At 41.0% G+C, this 19,777-nt stretch overlaps 1 protein-coding gene across 13 annotated transcripts in view; it reads left to right on the plus strand.

The window, feature by feature from the left end:
• The window catches only part of szt2 (SZT2 subunit of KICSTOR complex), a 232,658-nt gene that overhangs the window by 73,623 nt on the left and 139,258 nt on the right, over positions 1 to 19,777 (plus strand). For all 13 annotated transcript variants that reach the window (XM_080430954.1, XM_080430966.1, XM_080430959.1 and 10 more), the window contains exons 29-38: positions 98 to 226; positions 2,473 to 2,623; positions 3,208 to 3,300; positions 5,994 to 6,066; positions 6,611 to 6,934; positions 7,843 to 7,981; positions 15,950 to 16,066; positions 16,664 to 16,733; positions 17,229 to 17,414; positions 18,099 to 18,353. In XM_080430954.1, coding sequence (XP_080287080.1) covers positions 98 to 226; positions 2,473 to 2,623; positions 3,208 to 3,300; positions 5,994 to 6,066; positions 6,611 to 6,934; positions 7,843 to 7,981; positions 15,950 to 16,066; positions 16,664 to 16,733; positions 17,229 to 17,414; positions 18,099 to 18,353 — 1,537 coding nt within the window. The remainder of the gene's footprint in view (positions 1 to 97; positions 227 to 2,472; positions 2,624 to 3,207; positions 3,301 to 5,993; positions 6,067 to 6,610; positions 6,935 to 7,842; positions 7,982 to 15,949; positions 16,067 to 16,663; positions 16,734 to 17,228; positions 17,415 to 18,098; positions 18,354 to 19,777) is intronic.

Below are 19,777 nucleotides of genomic sequence, written 5' to 3' on the forward strand. Positions count from 1 at the left end.
TTCTTTTCTGCCTTATTGATCATTTTTAGAGCTTAGCCCAGCGGGTGCCCCCACCAGAGTTGTTAACATTTCCTTTTTTGGTCATTCTTCTTCTCAGGGTCTTCCAGGAGCGCAGTGAGAGCGTAGCGGTTCAGAAGTCCGTGAAGACCCCTCCTACGTTCCTCATCGGAGAAGAAACAGAAGACGAGTGGCGTGCAAAGAGGCCTGCTGTGACCTCATCACCCAGGTGCGTTTAACGATTCCGGTTCCTTAACGATTCCCTCTGAACAGTCTGATTCCTCGACGATTCTCTTTAATTCTCGATATAAAAAATGTACTGTACAGCTCTCTGTTTGTAAGGAAGGATTCACAACGTGTCGTTGTGAGCTTATCTGCTATTTTTGAATAGTCCAAGTATAAAATAATTTTGTAAGAATAATAATCTAAATCTACAAAGTTACTTGTAACTAAAGTTTTCAAACATTTGTAGTGGAGTAAAAAAAGGTGCAACATTTGTCTCTGAAATGTAGTGGAGTAGAAGTACAGGTATACAGTATTGAAAATGGGCACACATGTACAATTAAGTACAATACTTAAGTAAATGAACCTAGTTCCTTTGGGCCACCAGTTGCCACTGTGCCAAAGTGCATTTGCTTGAGTACTGTACTTAAAGCTGCACTATGTAACTTTCTTCTTCTACCCCGGATTTGAACCCGGTTTCCTGCACAAGTGCTGATATTTTTTTACCAATGAGCTAATAGAGCCTGCCTGCTTGCTCAGGGCATGAATTGAATCTTGACCATCAGATCAACATTTGTGTCAGATCCTGGATCTAGGTGAGACAAGACCTTTGACACAATCTAAATGTCTCAATAGAAGAGCAGGGAGACAAAATACAATCAACCCAACTATATGAGTTATGCAAGGGATAATTGACGGCTCGCCGGTCGTTGTTGAGAAATAACTCCCGACAGGATGATTAACTCATTCACTGCCACAATAAATAAATAAATCATCTACTGCCAGCGATTTTTCATTTTTCGTACCTTTTCAAGTAGTCACAGACTATTTATCTCCAGTATGATCAATCCCCTGATGGTTGCTAATCACGGAGGGTTTCACTTTGGCTTGCTTCACAATTTTAAAATGATTTTAACCAGTGGCTCTCAAACATTTTTATGTTGTGACGTATGTTTGTGACATTTGAAGGTCACAAATAGGTGAAATCATTATATAAACAACAAATATGTATTCCTTGACCAAAATAAGCTCTGAAACCATGTATCGTGCATCATTGTAGGTCGAACCATAGACACATAAAGGTAGACGCCTCCTCTGGCTCTGAGGCGTCTGTATGGTGGGCACGCTTCCGGGGGGCAAGCTGGACACTTCCACGTGCGTCACAGAAGGGGGCGTTCGGTAGACCAATCAGAGGCAGGTGGGGGCGGGACAACTAGATTCTGACAAGTCCTGGAAAAGACGTTCTGTGATTGGCCAGTAGTCAACGCGCTGTGATTGGCCAGTGCCCTTGCCCCCTGGAAATATGGCGGCCACCATGCGAAACAGGTTGTTCCAATGAACTGCAGAGGCCAATGAGGTATCTAGGTTTCTATTTCTATGGGTCGAACCATTAAAACGTTCATTTTCACAGAAGCCATTTTGGATTTTGGTCTCTTACAAAATGTTACACCTCGGCTAAATTTGTTTAATAACCCTCCTAGATGACAAATCCATTGAGAAACATACCTTCGCTCTCCACGGTCACGGAAGTGCCACAGATGACCCAAATACTCTTGACAATTTCTGAAAATGTACTCGAGCATATCGTCTCTGTCGTCTGGTCATATGTCCAAAAATGTTACTTTTCAGGATTCAAATAAAAAAATGGCATAAGTAGCAGATCTACAAGCTCAAACCGTGTTGCTTCATGCCACATTTCGAGCTTGTGGATCTGCTGCTTTTGATGCTTTTGTGTGACGCTGTAGTATGATCAAGTAGGCCGCTAATTAACACATCGGGTGCCAAACACGGTCTGAACCGTGTTTTCACAGAGTAGCGCTTCGGTGCCGAACACGGTCTGAACTGTGTTTTCAGTCTTCTTTTTTCCCCCGTTTTTTTCCACACGGGAGGGGCTGGAGCAGAATCACCCACGGTGATTCTGAGAAGGAAAGGACAGATGGATCACCGTGCCAAAAAACATGGCTCCCATCCGCTTCCGTTCTATCTCCTTCTCTAAAACCCCTATAACTCCGAAACTTTTTACCCTGGGGAAAACGACTCATTTTGTATGCACGATCGCTCTGCCATTGTTACTCGCGTGAGAGATGTTATCGTTCCAGGCGTTAGCCAGGACCATCGGGCAAAATGGAGGCATGCTTTTTTTCACATGAAATGCACGTCGTGGAGTCTACAGTTTACGTAAGAGGTTTCTGCCCGACAGCAACGATATACTTTGTCCACCACCGGTTCTTATGTGTGTTTATGTGGTTCTAGTGTGGACATGGACACTCAGGCCAGTGTCTCTGCATCATCTCCACCCATGCTGGACGAGCCCAAGATGACCAAGGGCTCTGACTTCCCTCTGTCTCTCCTACAGACACAGCACAAGTGTGAAGTGTGTCCACACCTGCACAAGATCATCCAGGTACAGCTGGAAAGTCAGCACTAATTACTACATTGGAATGCAGGTTAATTTACTTTTTTTTACCGCCCGACAGCGACAATATAATAATATATAATCGTGCTCATTCCACAATTGCACAATCCTTACAAATCATACCACGTTGTACAGGTGACTAATCATCGATAGCAATAATATGAAATACAATACCAATTGGTGTTATCAAAGGGGAAATCTGGGAACCCATAGCAAAAAAAACAGCGCCCTCTGCTGTTTAAAAAAATATGTTATGTTATGTTATGTTATGTTATGTTATAATAATTCCAAAAATAATCTAACAAAAGTTATATTAAAAGTAACATTTCTGGGGGTTCACACAGAATTGTAGGATTGAATCCTAGGATCTTATGGTAAAGACATTGTCCAAAATGTGCAAAAGCAGAGGCATAACACATCCTGTATTTCTATTTATATCTTCTTTATGAAAATAAACTGAAGGCACACACACATCAGAAATAATAGTCCCATGTCTAGTTCAGTTGTCTACTTAGCTGTACTTGGGTAAGTAACTATGACGATGACTGTTGTCTTCATTGTGTGTTTAACAGGACAAATTCATGCAGATTGGAGCTCAGTATTTCAAAACGGTGCCATCCAATCCACATTACTTCTTCTACTGTCCGCCATCATCAAAGAAAGAGGTGATGGTTTTCCCCCTTCTTTTTCTTACTACCGACCTGTGTGTGTGTGTGTGTGTGTGTGTGTGTGTGTGTGTGTTGGGGTGGTGAGAGGCAGTGTCCTCGGTCATTGGTTCTTGAGGGGGTTCCAAATTGACCCTTATGCTGTGTTCACACTGTCAGATACAAAGCTACTCGGGCTACCTATCATTTTCAATGGAAGCCAGCGACATGAAGATACAAGCAAACACTCGTCGTTTGTAGCTGCTACAAAATCTACAAATCTACGATTCTAGTTGAGCTTCAACTGCTGCGACAAAGTTACACAACCAAATTTTTTAAAACCAGTTGATTCAGACAATATAGAACATCATCAAACCCAGTACTGTTTTTTTTGTTTTTATTTACAAATGTTAACTTCCTGTTGATTTTGCTATTTCTATTAGGAAGAAAACCCGGATCCGGATCTTCAAATAGTAAAAAACAACAGGAAGTTAACATTTTTATAAAAAAAAAAAAACAGTACTGGGTTTGATGATGTTCTATATTGTCTTAATCAACTTTGTTTGCGTTTGTTTATGTGCTAAAAGAGTGACTGTGAGAGCTGTTTCAGCATACACTGTAAGTCAATGAGGAGCATATTTTGAATGATCAATTTCTAATCAATGGAGCAATTATTTTTTATTTATTGTCCACCTTTGGAGTTACATCATGGCAAGGTAACTACACAACCCAAACCTGTACCAAAGTGGTCTTTCCCTTTAAATGGGGGGGCAACTAATTATGTCAGTGTTCTTTTTAACCCCAGGCTTTATTTTCCTTCATATTGCTTGTCGGATGCTGTGTCTCTTTGTAGCTTTGCATCTTTAGTAGCTGTATTCCAGCATGCTGAATGCAGCATTACAGGTCTGTAACTCTGAGAGCGTTGGTTCCATTTGTACGCTGTCGCTCTCTGAGTTACGGGGGTCCTCGAAATGAAAAGGTTAAAAGCAGTGTCCTAGACATGGTGACAAAGTTTTTTTCTTTAATTATAAATTTTTGAGCGGTGCAACCGCTCCTATAAGAGGGTTTAAGACCCATCCGTGGTGAAAGTTTTTCTTTCCGTCGTGAAAATTTGTCTTTCGCTGTGACGCCATGCGCCATTGCGCCAATTAAATACCAAGACCCTCATTGGAAACAAGTCCGCAAGGACTTTTATGAACGGACCTGTTAGACAAAGTATTTTAAATGTAACTGTGCTGTTTTACATTTTTTTGCCTAATAAAATATACAATCAATCAATCAATCAATGCTGTGGAAAACACGCTCATAGGCTAAGCTTTGCAGGACGTGCTGTGATTGGCTAGCGAGACACATGATGAAATTAACTTCAAACTTCGCAGACGCGCTGTGATTGGCTAGCGAGACGCATGATGAAAATAATAATGTAAGAAATGTAAGCACGTCACTTCGCAGGACGTGCTGTGATTGGCTACCGAGATGCATGATGAAATTAATAACTCATAAATAGCACCGCTCACTTCACACTGGGTGTGATTTTTTTTAATGTTATTTAATTCTTATGTTTGCCTGATTTTACCATCTCTATTTGACCAATATCTACAGTACAAAGCACATAAATAGATCTTTATCTATCTCTCCCAAGTAGCAATATACACTGAATCATCTTAAAAACTAGCAAATCTACAAGCACTTAAACAGATCTTTATCTATACGCATACAGTCACTTTTCACTCTTCACTCTTTCAGCCTCATTCGTGTAGCTATTAAAGCCATGAGCAGATCTACAAGGCAAGCTCACACCCCTCGTGAGCTTGTAGATCTTCCAATTTCACTAGGCTATTTGAATGCATTCGCCACACGTTTTTAGCTTTGATTTCTCTCATCAAAATGTATATAGATAATAAATTGGCAACAGCAGCAGCAGTTGCGCTGTGCTTTTTTTTTCAAACTGTTGATAAAGTATTCAATCAAAGCTACAAAGAGGACATAAGTGTTTTAGCTGAGCTTCATCAACAATGCTGCCAGCTTAACATACCTCGACGTGCGTTTTGCAGTCATTAAGGCCTCCGTGAGCTGAGAGAAGTCACTGTAGTTACATACAGTGCAACGGGCAAAAGTTATTATTTTAGACACGGGTAACTCCTTGAGTACTGTGTATTTTTTTCTCTCCGTCTCTCTCTGCATCCGAGACCAGTGGTTGGTCACTTTTAGACGCCCACTCCTCCCACAGCGAATGACATTAATTCATTTTGTCAGATTGACAGTTCAGCGACGAATGAGAACAAAGAAGGTTGCAGATCCGGTCTGTGTGATCCTCATGTGTGCAAACCGAGACAGTAGGCGGGCTCTAGACCGGATCTGAGTAATGAGAAGTGAATAGGAACCGTCCTCCCGCAAATCAACGCGGGGGGGCCCCGTGGCGGGCCCCCCCCACGTTGCGTCGCTCGCTACGCCACTGCTCAAAGCGTGTCACTTTGTGCCGCGCTGTGAGCTTGTGCATCTTCTTTTTTTAAACATTTTTTTAAAAAATCTTGAAAGTATTGCATTTCTTTATTTTTTTAATTTACATTTTCTTTTTTGTAAAACAAATCTTCTCCTCTGGTGGTCCCTGGCACAACACATTTTCAGATGGGGGTCCACGGCCAAACTACATATCAAATTAGGGGTCCTTTGTACATAAAAGTTTGGAAACTACCGGTGTATTGTTTCTACAGGAGGACTCTGACGGGGAGGACTGGAGACCCACTGATGAAGTGGTGTCAGAGGCTGAACCAGCTACTGAAGATGGTGAGACACTTCTACACTCTTCATATGATTTAGCTGTTTATTTTGAATATCATTTAGTTGATTAGCATGGGATACAATGGAAGTGAATGGGAATGGCTGAAAACCTTTTCTTATTTAATTCAGACTTTCGAAAGGTTTCGTTATTAAATGCCATGCAGCTGATTATTGTGCTGTGAGCTGTACATTGCTTGTTTTCATGTCTAGGGAAGAGGAGTGCTTTTTGTTAATTCAATGTCCTTAACCCATTAAGACTAGGAACGCATCATTGTGTCATTTTAGATTTTTTGGCTATTAGAAAATAGCAGATATACAAGCTCATAGCGCGCCCCCGAGTGCCGCGCTACGAGCTTGTAGATCTGCATTTTTAACTCAAATCTTTGCTGCTTTTTGAATAGCTAAAGAAATCTAAAATGACACAGTTGCATCCCCGGTCTTTATGGGTTAAATCGTTGACAACAAGGCATGTGCGCGCGTGCATACGTACATAAGTCTCAAAGAAAGACTGCTGTATAGGCAGGCTGTGACATCTCCTCCTCCTCCACAGAAAACGCATACGGCTGCAGCATTGTGACAGAGAGCGACACGGACCTGGAGGTGGAGTACCAGGACCCCACCGTCTCGAGGAGCCAGGGCCAGGGGGGGGAGGAGGAGGAGGAGGAGGAGGGGGAGATGGGCAAGGAGGAGTCTGGGTCTGACTCCAACACGGTGAACCATGACGAGGACTCCTTCAGCATCCTGGAGGGAGACAGCCTGCTGGACACGGACACTCACACAGAGATGCCTCCGCTGTTCCTGCACCTCACCTGCTCTGTCAACATGAAGAGCTGTCATGGATCCATGCCTGTACACACCCTGCCTACATGTCTGGGTGAGCACGCACGCACGCACGCACGCACGCACGCACGCACGCACGCACGCACGCACGCACGCACGCACGCACGCACGCACGCACGCACGCACGCACGCACGCACGCACGCACGCACGCACGCACGCACGCACGCACGCACGCACGCACGCACGCACGCACGCACGCACACAGGCACACAGGTTTGCATTACTATACTTGTGAGGACAAACATTTTGATTGTACAAATTGTTTGAGTTTGTAGATCAGATATAACTTTAACTTTGTATTTCATACTGTAGGATTAATGAAGGAATTAGTATTTGAAATGCCACCAAAGTTTAAGTGAAACAACAAATCAGATCGGATCGATTTACAGAGTGAGTAGGGCTCTGGCTGCCTATCATAATGCATGCCTGCGCTCTGCGCCCGCCACCGCCTGACACTTGCTTTTCGCCCTGAAGCGTTTCATATAGATATAATGAAATCATAATTGATACACCAAATGAACATAGACACTTCACAGATTATAGAGAACTTTGAATTATAACAATCGCTTGAGAATTGGCCGAGTATGGCTTAGTTAAACTGCCGGTGTCCTACAATCAAACTTATTTTTGTTTGCACTTAAGACGTGATCCTGAGGACGTCTTAGCACTAAGCGCTGAGTCTTGGTAAGTCACGGTATAAAATACCAGATACCACATACCGCCCTAAATGAACATATACACACTCCCACGGGCGCTAAATATGCTGGCTAGTCTTAAGTCTTAAGTGTTTGTGTTCTGCACGGCTTGTAAAATAGCGATTGCACATACGATGGTGGCGTTATGACTTAATTACCGTCTAAGACCTGGAAATATAAGACACGCAAAATAGGCCCCTCTGTTTCATTAAACATTGTCTTGTGTTTAATGGCTTTTCCTTGCAGGGGAAGTGATATTGTGTCTGGAGAACGCAGACAGTCTGCAGTCAGTGGATCTGAACGAGCTGACTGTCACATTAGACATCTTTGTCCTGACATTACCTCTGGAGATAGAGGTCATGGCCTCTGATTTCCACCACAACAGGTGAGTGAAAGACATGCACTATTGACATCCGTCTGACAGACACTCTACACCAGTTGTATTAAACACTTGGGCGGTCACCATCATGACATTGTACTTGACAATTAATTGACACACAAATAATTGTGAATAAGGATTAATTGTTGTTTTAGCATTGGGCATTGGAACATATAAATACAAAAATACATTTCTTTTTGGCTTTTAGGCTTTGTAAACTGAAATTTCATAGGGCTGATACGATATTTTTTTCCGGATATTGGCCTGCCCTGGGGCCGCATTGAGTGACGGTGAGGGCCGCATGTGGCCAGCGGGCCGCCAGTTGCCCATCCCTGCTTTAAAGGAGAATTCCGGACAAATTAAGTGTTATCTTTGATGTCTCGTTACTCACCTACCGATGTGAAAAGTAGCGTTCTTTTTTTTCATATATTCCCCTGTCGTCATTTTTTAAACCCCCTCCGTTGTCATAATGGGAGCGCGTGGCTAAGGGAAATTCGTCTATTATAACCGACGCAAAGTTGTTTTTTTCACTACTAGTATTCATAGTAGAGTCTCATGATAGTCAAACATGCGTTGAAACTATCTGCGAGGCTGCCGTCAATGGCGAACGATTTAACACTGGTTGCTTGTTTCCAGATTCTGGCAACACGAGTTGCCAGGTTCTGGAAGAAACAAGCAACCAGTGTTAAATCGTTCGCCATTGACGGCAGCCTCGCAGATAGTTTCAACGCATGTTTGACTATCATGAGACTCTACTATGAATACTAGTAGTGAAAAAAACAACTTTGCGTCGGTTATAATAGACGAATTTCCCTTAGCCACGCGCTCCCATTATGACAACGGAGGGGGTTTAAAAAATGACGACAGGGGAATATATGAAAAAAAAGAACGCTACTTTTCACATCGGTAGGTGAGTAACGAGACATCAAAGATAACACTTAATTTGTCCGGAATTCTCCTTTAAGTCTTTTCAAGTCACTTGATACCTACAAAAAGCTTAGGACTTGTTGGGAACTCAAAAAAAGGATTTGGACTTGGACTTTACTTGGGACTTGCCTGTCTTGACTTGGGGCTTGACTACATACATACATTAGCCCTATATACACTTTAACTATTTGAAAATAGCCGATCTACAAGCTCACACCACGTCACAATGTGACACATTGTGAGCTTATAGATCTACTATTTTCAAAATAGTTTTATGCGATTTGAAAACTTGTGAAAATGGGACATGCTACATGATGAATTCTCTTTTACTTTTGGTACTTTAAGCATTTTTTTTTTTTTGTCACTTAGAATTTGTATTCATTTTTTTACACACACATACATACAATACACTACATAAACACGAAAACAAAGAACGGAACAAAACAAAACAAAACAATAACCAACAGACTTCACATATAGCCCAAAAGAAAAGAAAAAACACACAACCAACAAAAGAAAAAACAAACACTAAAAGACAAACATTTTGAAACTGACAACTTTTCAGATATGCAACTTCTTATTACAATGGCATTTCACAAGTGATTTTCCTTTCTTTTCTTTTTTTTTTGCATCAAATGTCTTTTCCCACACCCTCACGGTCCATTAGAGTTCTTGTAGTTTGTCCATTTTACCCATTTATTTTCCATTTGTGTTTCCTGGAGTCTCAGGCGATGTGTTATTTTTTCCATCACATATATCTCCTCCATCAGCTCTTCCCACTGTCCTTGTGTAGGAATGTCAACCTGTCCCCATTTCCTAGTGATGGCCTTTTTCCCTGCTGCCAGTAAAATCTTAACCAAATACCTGTCCTCCATCGTTATATTTCCCGCCTCTAGGCTACCTAAATATAGAATCTTACTTTCCATAGGGATATCATAACCCAACATCTCCTGTATTTGTTTGTGCATCATTTTCCAGAAAACCTCAAGTTTATTACACTTCCAGAAAACATGTGAATGGTCTACGTTTACTTCCCCACACTCCCTCCAGCATTGAACCTGTTTATTTAACTGTTTACTTTTCATTTTTGGGGTTATAAAGAACCTGGTCAGATTTTTCCAGGAGAACTCCCTCCAGACCCTTGAATTGGTGGATGTTTGATGGACCCTCCACATATTTGTCCAGTCCCGTTCTGTAATTTCTATATTAAGTTCAGTTTCCCATTTTTCTTTTATATAATCAGTTGAATGTTTGTTAGTCATCAATTTTCTATACAATCCGGATATAATCCGTATCTCTTTTCCTTTGTATATATTTATCATAATTTGGATCACACCATTCACTTCTCCAAACGGGGTCCCCCGGATTTCCTTCAAGTAGTAATCCCTTAGTTGCAAGTATCTAAAGAATTCATGCTTATCCAAGTCATATTTGTCACTGAGTTCCTTAAAGCTCTCCAGCTGCCCATCTTTTATCAAGGTACACCATGCCGTCATGCCTTTGTCATACCACTGTTTGAATCCTCTGTCATATACCGCCGGTTTAAATGCTCCATCAAAAGCTATCCATTTTAAAGTTTTTATTTCCTCCTTCAACTTGTATTTTTTAACTATTTTAAACCAGATTTCCAATGTAAATAATGTAACTGGGTCGATAAGATGTTTCTTTTTCTTAAAATATTCATTATCTCCTAAGACACTCTGAATGGGTTTGTTATCAACTACTTTCTCCATCTCTTTCCATTTGGATATGTATTTAGGATTACACCAACAGATAGCATACCGTATTTGAGCGGCTTCATAGTACATCTGTAAATTAGGGAGACTCATCCCACCCTTGTCCTTTGGTAGCTGAAGTGTTTTATACCTCACTCTTGGTTTCTTTCCATCCCAAACAAATCTGGAAATCATTCTATCCCATTTTATGAATTGTCCTTGGGCGACCTCTACTGGTAGAGCCTGGAATAGATACAATAGCCTTGCCAAAATGTTGATTTTTACTATCTCAATTCTAGAGTTCAAATCCAATGGTAAAGTAGACCACCTTCCAATATCTTTTTGAATTTTCTGATCAATTTTGGTATAGTTGGCCTCATATAGGGTGGACATGTTCTTAGTGATGTTCACACCCAGATATTTAATACTTTCTTGTTTCCAGTTAAAATCAAAAGTTTTCTGCACAAGTGCATTTGGTGTATAGTTTAAGGCCAAAATCTGGGTTTTCGCTATATTCACCTTGTAGCCGGATAAATGACCAAATGTTTCCAATATATTACCCAACACAGGGAGTGACTTATTTGGCGTTTCGAGGAATGTTATTACATCGTCCGCAAAAAGCCCTATCCGATGTTCCTTGCCCTTGACCACAACGCCTTGTAGTTCTATATTTTGCCTCACCGCTTGCGCCAGAGGTTCTATAAAAAAATCAAACAGCGAGGGAGAAAGGCAACAGCCTTGCCTCGTAGAGCGTTGTAGATAGAATTTCTCTGACAAACTCCCATTAACTTTGATTCTGGCTGACGGTTGTTGATACAATGATTTTATACTTTGTACTGCCTCCTTATTAAATCCAAATCTTGTCATCACTGCATACAAGAACCTCCACGATACTCGATCGTAGGCAGTCTCTGCATCTATGCTCACTATTAATGTACTTGTTTTTGTCCGCTGTGCTTGTTCCACAACATGTATAGCCCTCCTTATACTGTCATGAGTCTGTCGCCCTATGATAAACCCAGTCTGGTCTTCATCAATCAAGTCTGTCATGAGGCCAGCCAATCTTTTGGATAAAATTTTTGTGTACAGTTTGTAATCTACATTTAAAATAGATATTGGTCTATAACTCCCACACTTTTCTTTATCCCTCCCTTCCTTTAGTAATACAGTAATTATTGCTTCCGACCATGACGCTGGTATTTTGTGTTTTTTCAATGTCCAATTAAAAGATGCAAGTAGAAGAGGTGTAAGCTCTTCCCTATACATCTTGTAGAACTCCACCGGGAAGCCGTCACTCCCGGGCGTTTTATTATTTTTAAATGAGCTAATTGCCTCCTCTACTTCTGCCAATGTGATGCTAGCTGTTAACTCATCATTCTGTATTTTCCCTATTGCGGGCAGATCTAACTGGTCTAGGTATGTTTTAATTTCCTCCTCCTCTGCTCCTTCAGTTTGTGTGTACAGGTCCTCATAGTATTGTTTAAATATCCTCTCTATGTCTTCAGGTATATATGTCAACTCATTTGTCTGAGGGTCTCTAATTTGACAAATATTACTCAGTACCTGCTGTTTACGTATTCGTTTAGCCAGTAGTTTAGTTGCCCTTGAACCAGCTTCATAATAATTTTGTTTAAAATATTTACTGTTTTTTTTCGATCTCATCAAGTTGCGTTTCCTTTATTTTTGTTTTCAATTCTTTAATTTGTTGGAAATCATCCCCCTTTTTTGTTTTCTGGTACACCTGTTCCAGTTCCCTCAATTTTTTATTATTTTTATTGTAGATCTCTAATTTGGCCTTCTTCACTATTACCGATTCCACTATCAGTTTACCTCTGATTACTGCTTTCATAGCATCGAGAACTACTGTAGGATCCACTTCTCCATTATTATTTTCTTCTATATATCTTTGTATGTCATCTCTAACCTTCTCCTTACGCTGTTCATTATTCAACATCCCCATATTAAGTCTCCAATTTGTATTACGTATCCTGTTATTTAGTCTCATTTTTAGAATCACTGGGTTATGGTCTGATACATCCGCCCCTCTAATTTCACATTCTTTAACTCTATGGCTTTCACCTGTGTTTACAAAAAAATAATCTATTCTTGAATGAACTTTATGTGCCGCTGAATAATGAGTATAGTCAATTTCAAAAGGATGTAACCTTCTCCATATATCTATCAAGCCCATCTCCTCCAATGATACCTTTACAAATTTTGCTAACTGTGTCTTTCCTCTTTTCATACTTGACGTATCTTTCTTATCGCATAAAACTGTATTAGTGTCTCCTCCACAAATTAAAATTCCACTGGATTCCATGGCTATAATATCAAATAAGGATTTGAAAAAAGTCTTATCACTTTCTGGGGGTGCATAAATGTTTACCAAGGTCACCGGCTCATTATCCAACCTTCCTTTCACTATAACATACCTCCCTTCTTTATTTGATCTTTGATTTCTTTTTCGAAAATAAAATTAATTGTATTGGATATTAAAGTTATAACACCTCTTCTACGTCCCTCTCTATATGAACTATAGTATGAATTCCTGTAGCCAAACCTTTTTAATTTCTCATGTTCTGTTTTTGTTAAGTGAGTCTCTTGTAAAAAATATACTTGCATTTTTTCTTTTTTCAATTTTGCCATCACTCTTTGTCTTTTTATCGGTGAGTTCAGACCATTCACATTAAGCGACATTATTCCAACCACATTAGTCATCCTTATATCTTGTTTCTCTTCTTGTTACATATAGCCCTCTCATATCCATTCCATAACATCTGCCATCAGTTATCAGTTTCACACATACAACATAAAACACAGAATGTAACTTCCAAACACGGGGTAAAACCTCCGTGACCCCTAAACCCTCATAGTAGGGTGTGGGAGCAATCCCCGTCTTACACGGGGCCTCCCTCCTAGGCAAGCTAGTACTAATCCCAACCCTTGGGCTTCCCCAGCGCCTAGCCATCAACCTCTTTACAGAACAGAACTCTCCGTCGGTATTTTGTTATCCAAAATAAAGAAAAAACAGAAAATAATCCACCTTGTTATCAGATGAAGCCCTAATTTCTATCATAAATCCCATATTGAGTTAGTGCTGATCCTATAATTACCATTACATCAGACACAGGAGGGTTTGCTTCGGCTATTCTTTTTTTTTTTTTTTTTTTTTTTTTTCTTCCTCCTCGTATTTTACCTTCCCTCGTCATTTTCTTCTCCCCCCCCCCCCCTTCTTATCAACTCAAAGTTACCTCTTATTTTCAGCAGAAAGTACTCATTATTTTCTTATACTTTTATACACTTCCAGCTTTTCCTTAGCTCTTCTCATCGCTCCTCTCGTCTTCGTCTCTCGCTTCCACTCCGGTGATCCACGGCTTGTTTTCGCTTGTTCCCTCGCCTCCGCCGCCGGCTCCGCGTTTCTCTCTGTCTCCGCCGTTGGCCCCGCACGGCCCTCCTCCTCCCCCGGCGAATCTGCGCGTCGCTCCCCGCTCGGCTTTCCCTTCACGAAGCCTCTCTCCTCCAAGGCTTGGGTGACTTCCTCCGCGCTGTTATACGTCTTTATCCCTTCTGGCCAGTGGATCCTCATCTTTGTGAAAGGAGTCTTGAAGATAATTCCCTTATCTTTTAGGATTTTTTTAGCTGGAAGGTAGTCTTTTCTCATACGGACAATTTCTGGAGGATAATCGTGGTCAAATCCTATTCGTTTGCCTCCTACTTGAATGTTCGCCTCCCACGCCTTTCTTAATATCAATTCTTTCGTCTCGAATTGTAGGAAGTTCAGTACGATGGACCTGGGGGGTGCAGACGGGTTGCTTGGTCTCTGGGTTAGCGCTCGATGTCCTCTCTGTAATTGTAACTGGGTCCCTTCGGGTAGGACTAGCTCCTCTTGAAATAGTTTCTCCATATACTTTATTACAGAGTTCCCTTCAATTCCTTCCTGTAGATTGAAGACCCTTAAATTCGTCCGTCTCGCCCTGGACTCGAGCTCCAAAAGTTTTGTTTGTAATATCTCCACATGGTCCACTAGCACCATCATGGCTCCGTCCGCCCCCCCTCTCCAGTCCTCCACCTCTGAAATGCGTGATTGTGCTTCGTTTGTATCCGACTTTAGCGTTGCTATTTCCTCGTCGTGTCTTTTCGCCCGGAGGTCCACCTCCCTGCGAAAGCCCGCAATCTCCTCCTTCATTTCTTTCTTTATTTCGTCTTTAAAAGCCGACAGTTCCTGTTGTATTTCTTGCTTGAAGGATTTTAGCTCCGCAGTTATATCTGCGAGTCCCGCACGAAGCACTTCAGTAAGGCCCCCGTCCATTTTCAGACCCGCGTCTTCCTCGTCTCTTTTTCCTCCTTCGTTGTCGATGATTTCGCTACTTTGTCTTTCTGCTATATGTTTTCAGTTGTTTCTATGGCTTCATTTTTGTTTACTGTTCATTTATCTTCATATTTTTCCCACTTTGGTCCTTTTTTAATCTAAGTATTTTTACCGACTGTAGAGAGCTTGTTTGTTAAGCTTCTCCTCTCTCCGCCATCTTACCGGAAGTCCACTTTAAGCATTTTGATGCCAAAACTTTTGCACTTTTACTCAAGAGAATCTTGAATAACAGACGTTTACTTGCAAACAGAGTATTTTTTACAATGTTGTATTGATACTTTTACTTAAAGGGTAAGACCACTTTGGTAGAGGTTTGGGTTGTGTATTTACCTTGCCATGATGTAACTCCAAAGGTGGACAAGAAATCAAAAATAATTGCTCCATTGATTAGAAATGGGTAATTCTAAATTTGCTCCTCATTGACTTACATTGTACGGTAAAACAGCTCTCAAAGTCACTCTTTTAGCACGTAAACGAACACGAACAAAGCTGATTCAGACAATATAGAACATCACCAAACCCAGTACTGTTTGTTTTTTTAATAAAAATGTTAACTTCCTGCTGATTTTACTATTTGAAGATCCGGATCCGGATCCGCGAATCCAGTCCGGGTTTTCTTCTTAATAAAAATAGCAAAATCTACAGGAAGCTAACATTTTTATATAAAAAACAAACAGTACTGGGTTTGGTGATGTTCTATATTGTCTGAATCAACTTTGTTTCCGTTTGTTTATGTGCTAAAAGAGTGACTTTGAGATCTGTTTCACCGTACAATGTAAGTCAATGAGGAGCATATTTTGAATTATCAATTTCTAATCAATGGAGCAATTATTTTTAATTTATTGTCCACCTTTGGAGTTACATCATGGCAAGGTAAATACACAACCCAAACCTCTACCAAAGTGGTCTTGCCCTTTAAGTAAACCATTTGAGAACTTTTTTCCACCACTGGTCTCTGTGCAGGTACACATCAGAGAGCAGTGTGTCATTGAATCGCTCTCCGGGGCAGCCCTCCTCCTACCGCTCAGATGAGGAGCTGATGGGGACACTAGACCAGCTGAAGGGAGAGGGCATGGAGGCGTAAGGAAAAACCATAGCACCCATATGTGACTGAGTACAATGCTTTGGACTGCAAGGGGGCCATGGTCATTTTTCAGCTTTTTACAGATTATGAAAGTATAGAATGTAAGCTTTCAAATGATGTGTCGTTTATTGAAAGAAAACGGCTTTCAAAGATTTCACACATTCAGGGCCTGTTAATGGGCGTTAACAATGGGTAATTTATTCAACCCCTAACCACAGCTCTAATCACCCCCACCCCACCCACCCCACCTCAGTCACATATGTCATTAGAGCCAGACTTTGTGACAGATTTTTGCGTCCTAGACCCCCCTTTACCAATATTTTGACACATGTTTTGTCAAAAAGGTACACGATCTGGAAATCAATTTGAAAAACGTAACCATACAATAAACAAGGAAATATAAAATGCACACACACACGGAACTATATTTCATTTGAACCATTTAATAATAATTATAATAATAATAATAATATTAATAGTAATAGAAAATCGCAGATCTACAAGCTCACAATGCTTCATGTGTTAAGCTATTCCAATATGTTGGACAACAAAATAACTTGTTGAATTCTTGACTGTTTTCTTTCTATCTACAGGATATCTGGAGACCCCCTGTCCAAACTCCCAGCGCCTCACAAGTTAGCCATGCTGGCTACAATGGATGAGGTGAGTTTGAATATCTATATCCCAGAGTGACTTGAGAAGACAGTTAAACCACATTTGTTATCGCTTGCTGGTTTATTAACACATTAACAAAGAAAAAAAGAAGAAGAAAATAGCAGATGTAGAAGCTCACAACACATCATTCACATCATGAAGTGGCTGGGAGGTGCTGTAAGGCAAGACTGTTTTGGTCGAAACAAAGTGTTTGTTCAGTAACAGTGTTAAATAGCTCTATATTGTGATAGTAATAATACCAATTTCATCTAATCATGAGAGAGACCCCATTTATCAGCTCCAAATTTATAGTGATACAATTTTGTCGTTTGTATTTATTTTATCACTTCCATGTGTGTGTGTGTGTGTGTGTGTGTGTGTGTGTGTGTGTGTGTGTGTGTGTGTGTGTGTGTGTGTGTGTGTGTGTGTGTGTGTGTGTGTGTGTGTGTGTGTGTGTGTGTGTGTGTGTGTGTGTGTGTGTGTGTGTGTGTGTGTGTGCGCTAGATTCGATGGCTGTTAGAGGATGAGATGGTGTCAGCTCTGCGTCATTCTCGCTCCATCACGGCCTCCACGCTGCAGAAGGTCGCGGACCACGTGCTGCAGTCCAGCGGCCGGCCGCGGTGTCACTGCGAGGTGGTCCCTCTGCAGTTTGTCTTTGGACCTGAGCAGTCCCTGGAGAGGTTTAAAGAGGTGAGCTCACTCCACATTAGAGGTTTAAAGAGGTGAGCTCACTCCACATTAGAGGTTTAAAGAGGTGAGCTCACTCCACTGTGAAAGCATGAATCCCTAGCCTCCCTATTCTGGGCATGAGATAATAGGCAAACAAAATAGGTAGATATTCGCCTAAAATAGCCAATCTTCAAGTTCACAACGCATCACAATGCAACACGTTGGGATATTGTAGAATTTAGGGCCATGTATAGACTCTTTGGGTACCCCTGGGGGACCCCAGTCAACAGAGTAGTCATTTACTATATACCATACAATGAAAGTGATGACTGTGTCTCCCCTGTGAGCGGCTGTAACAACAGCCTTTTCACTGTCCCCATGGTGGCAAAAGAAATACAAAAAAAAGATGGCACTCTAGAGAGCATTTTTGAACAGTGCTAAACATAACCAACGTGCACCTGCACATTCTACAGGAGTAAAATTTTAGCACATTCTACAAGAGTTAATTTCAACACACTCTACAAGAGTAAATTTTTAGCACACTCTACAAGAGTACATTTTGGGAACATATAGGTACGGTCCCCATTTTGTGTGCTAGCGTTAGCAGTGCTAAACGTGCTAGCGTTAGCAGTGCTAGTGCTGGCGGTGCTAAACATGCTAGCGTTAGCAGTGCTACGTGTGACTAACATCCTGCACTCTCTCTAGGAGTTCCGCAGGGTGTCGTTCTTGGGTTACGTGCTGAACGGAGAACAGGACAACTTCCACTACATGTCCCTGAGCCGCATGCACCCGCACAGGATGCAAGTAGCCAGGAAGCTGTGCGAGCCTGCAGCCAGCAGCAGTCCTACATGTCCTACTGGAGGACATGCTGAGGACAGCTGCTCCACACCGGGGAGAGTCCTGGACACTGACATGGACGTGGACATGACGGGACCTGACATGGAGGCACTGGTGGAAGAAGTACCCATTTTCACCCATTTTCAACCTATGTTCATATAATTGGTCCTCACTTATGCTCATTATAATATGGTACCATTTTTGTCTACCCCGTCTGTGTCTCAGTGGAGGGCTGTGGACAGTTTAGAAACCCGCCTACCAATGACATCATCAATGGGAAATCCAAGCTGATGGAAAGTGCAAGCTTTCTATTCCTGGAAAGTTAGGATGCTATAATGGAATCCATTGTTCTCACGTTTATAAAAATGTGAAATCTTGTTTGAAAAAAAAAACCCTGCCTAATGATGATGTCACTGGTAGGCGGATGTCTGAAGTGTCCACAGCCCTCCTATGAAACACAGAGTAGACTTTTTTTTTGTTTAGCATTAGTGAGGGCTATTTATATGAAGATTAGTTGAAAATGGGTGAAGTCGTCCTTTAAGTAAAAGTATCAATACAGCATTGTAGAAATACTCTATACAAGTAAAAGTTTTCAAATGTATAAAAAATATTTTGAAAATAGCAGATCTCCAAGCCCACAACGTCACATCGCGACACATTGTGGGGTTGTAGATTGGCTATTTTCAAATAGCCTAAGTTCAAATGGGGCTGAAGTGGTTAATGTACGATTTGTAACAATAAACTAAAACTACAAAGTAACTAACTAAAATTCTGGGGACCCTTTGGGGTCCTTGAGGGGGTTCCAGGGGGTCCCCCAAAAATGTTGTTAATCTATAACCCTATTTACATTGGCTATTTGAAAATTTAGATTTCCAAAAATCATTAGAAGGCATACAATTATGTTGTGAACATTTCCTTTAGGGGCACTTCAACCTTATCTTCATATCATTGGTCCCCACATATGCTCATTATAAGAAAGCACCATTTCTGTCTACTCACTCTGTGTCTCAGCCATGGCTATGGACAGTTCACAAACCTGCCTCATCAATGGGGATTTCAAGCTAATAGAAACTACAGACTTTCTCTTCCTAGAAAGTTAGCATGCTGAAATAGAAGCCATTGTTCTTGCGTTAATGAAACTACAAATCAATTAACAAGTTTGAACTCTTGTTTGAAATAGATAGAAAACCCATTAATTTTCCCCTAGAGATTTCCAAAAATATTTATATATTAATTATTTAAAGCCTGGAACCAAGCCATCCAGGCTCTTGGTGAAATATGTCTGACCATAAAACATTTGATTCTGTGTCAACAAATATTGGACATTTTAATTACATTATGTATTATATTTATTAAATACACTTTCTTTTGTGGTTTTCAAATATATGTTTTGACACAGAATCAAATGCGTTATGGTCATTATTCACCAGTAGCCTGGATGGCTCGGTTACAGGCGGAAATCTCTATGGGAAAACATAATGGGTTTTTTATCTGTGGCGCCACAAAATGGCCGCCACTGCTATGCCCTATTGACATCAAAATTCACT

This window comes from Gymnoscopelus braueri (assembly GCF_963280865.1).
Source record: "Gymnoscopelus braueri genome assembly, chromosome: 6".
Taxonomy (NCBI): Eukaryota; Metazoa; Chordata; class Actinopteri; order Myctophiformes; family Myctophidae; genus Gymnoscopelus; species Gymnoscopelus braueri.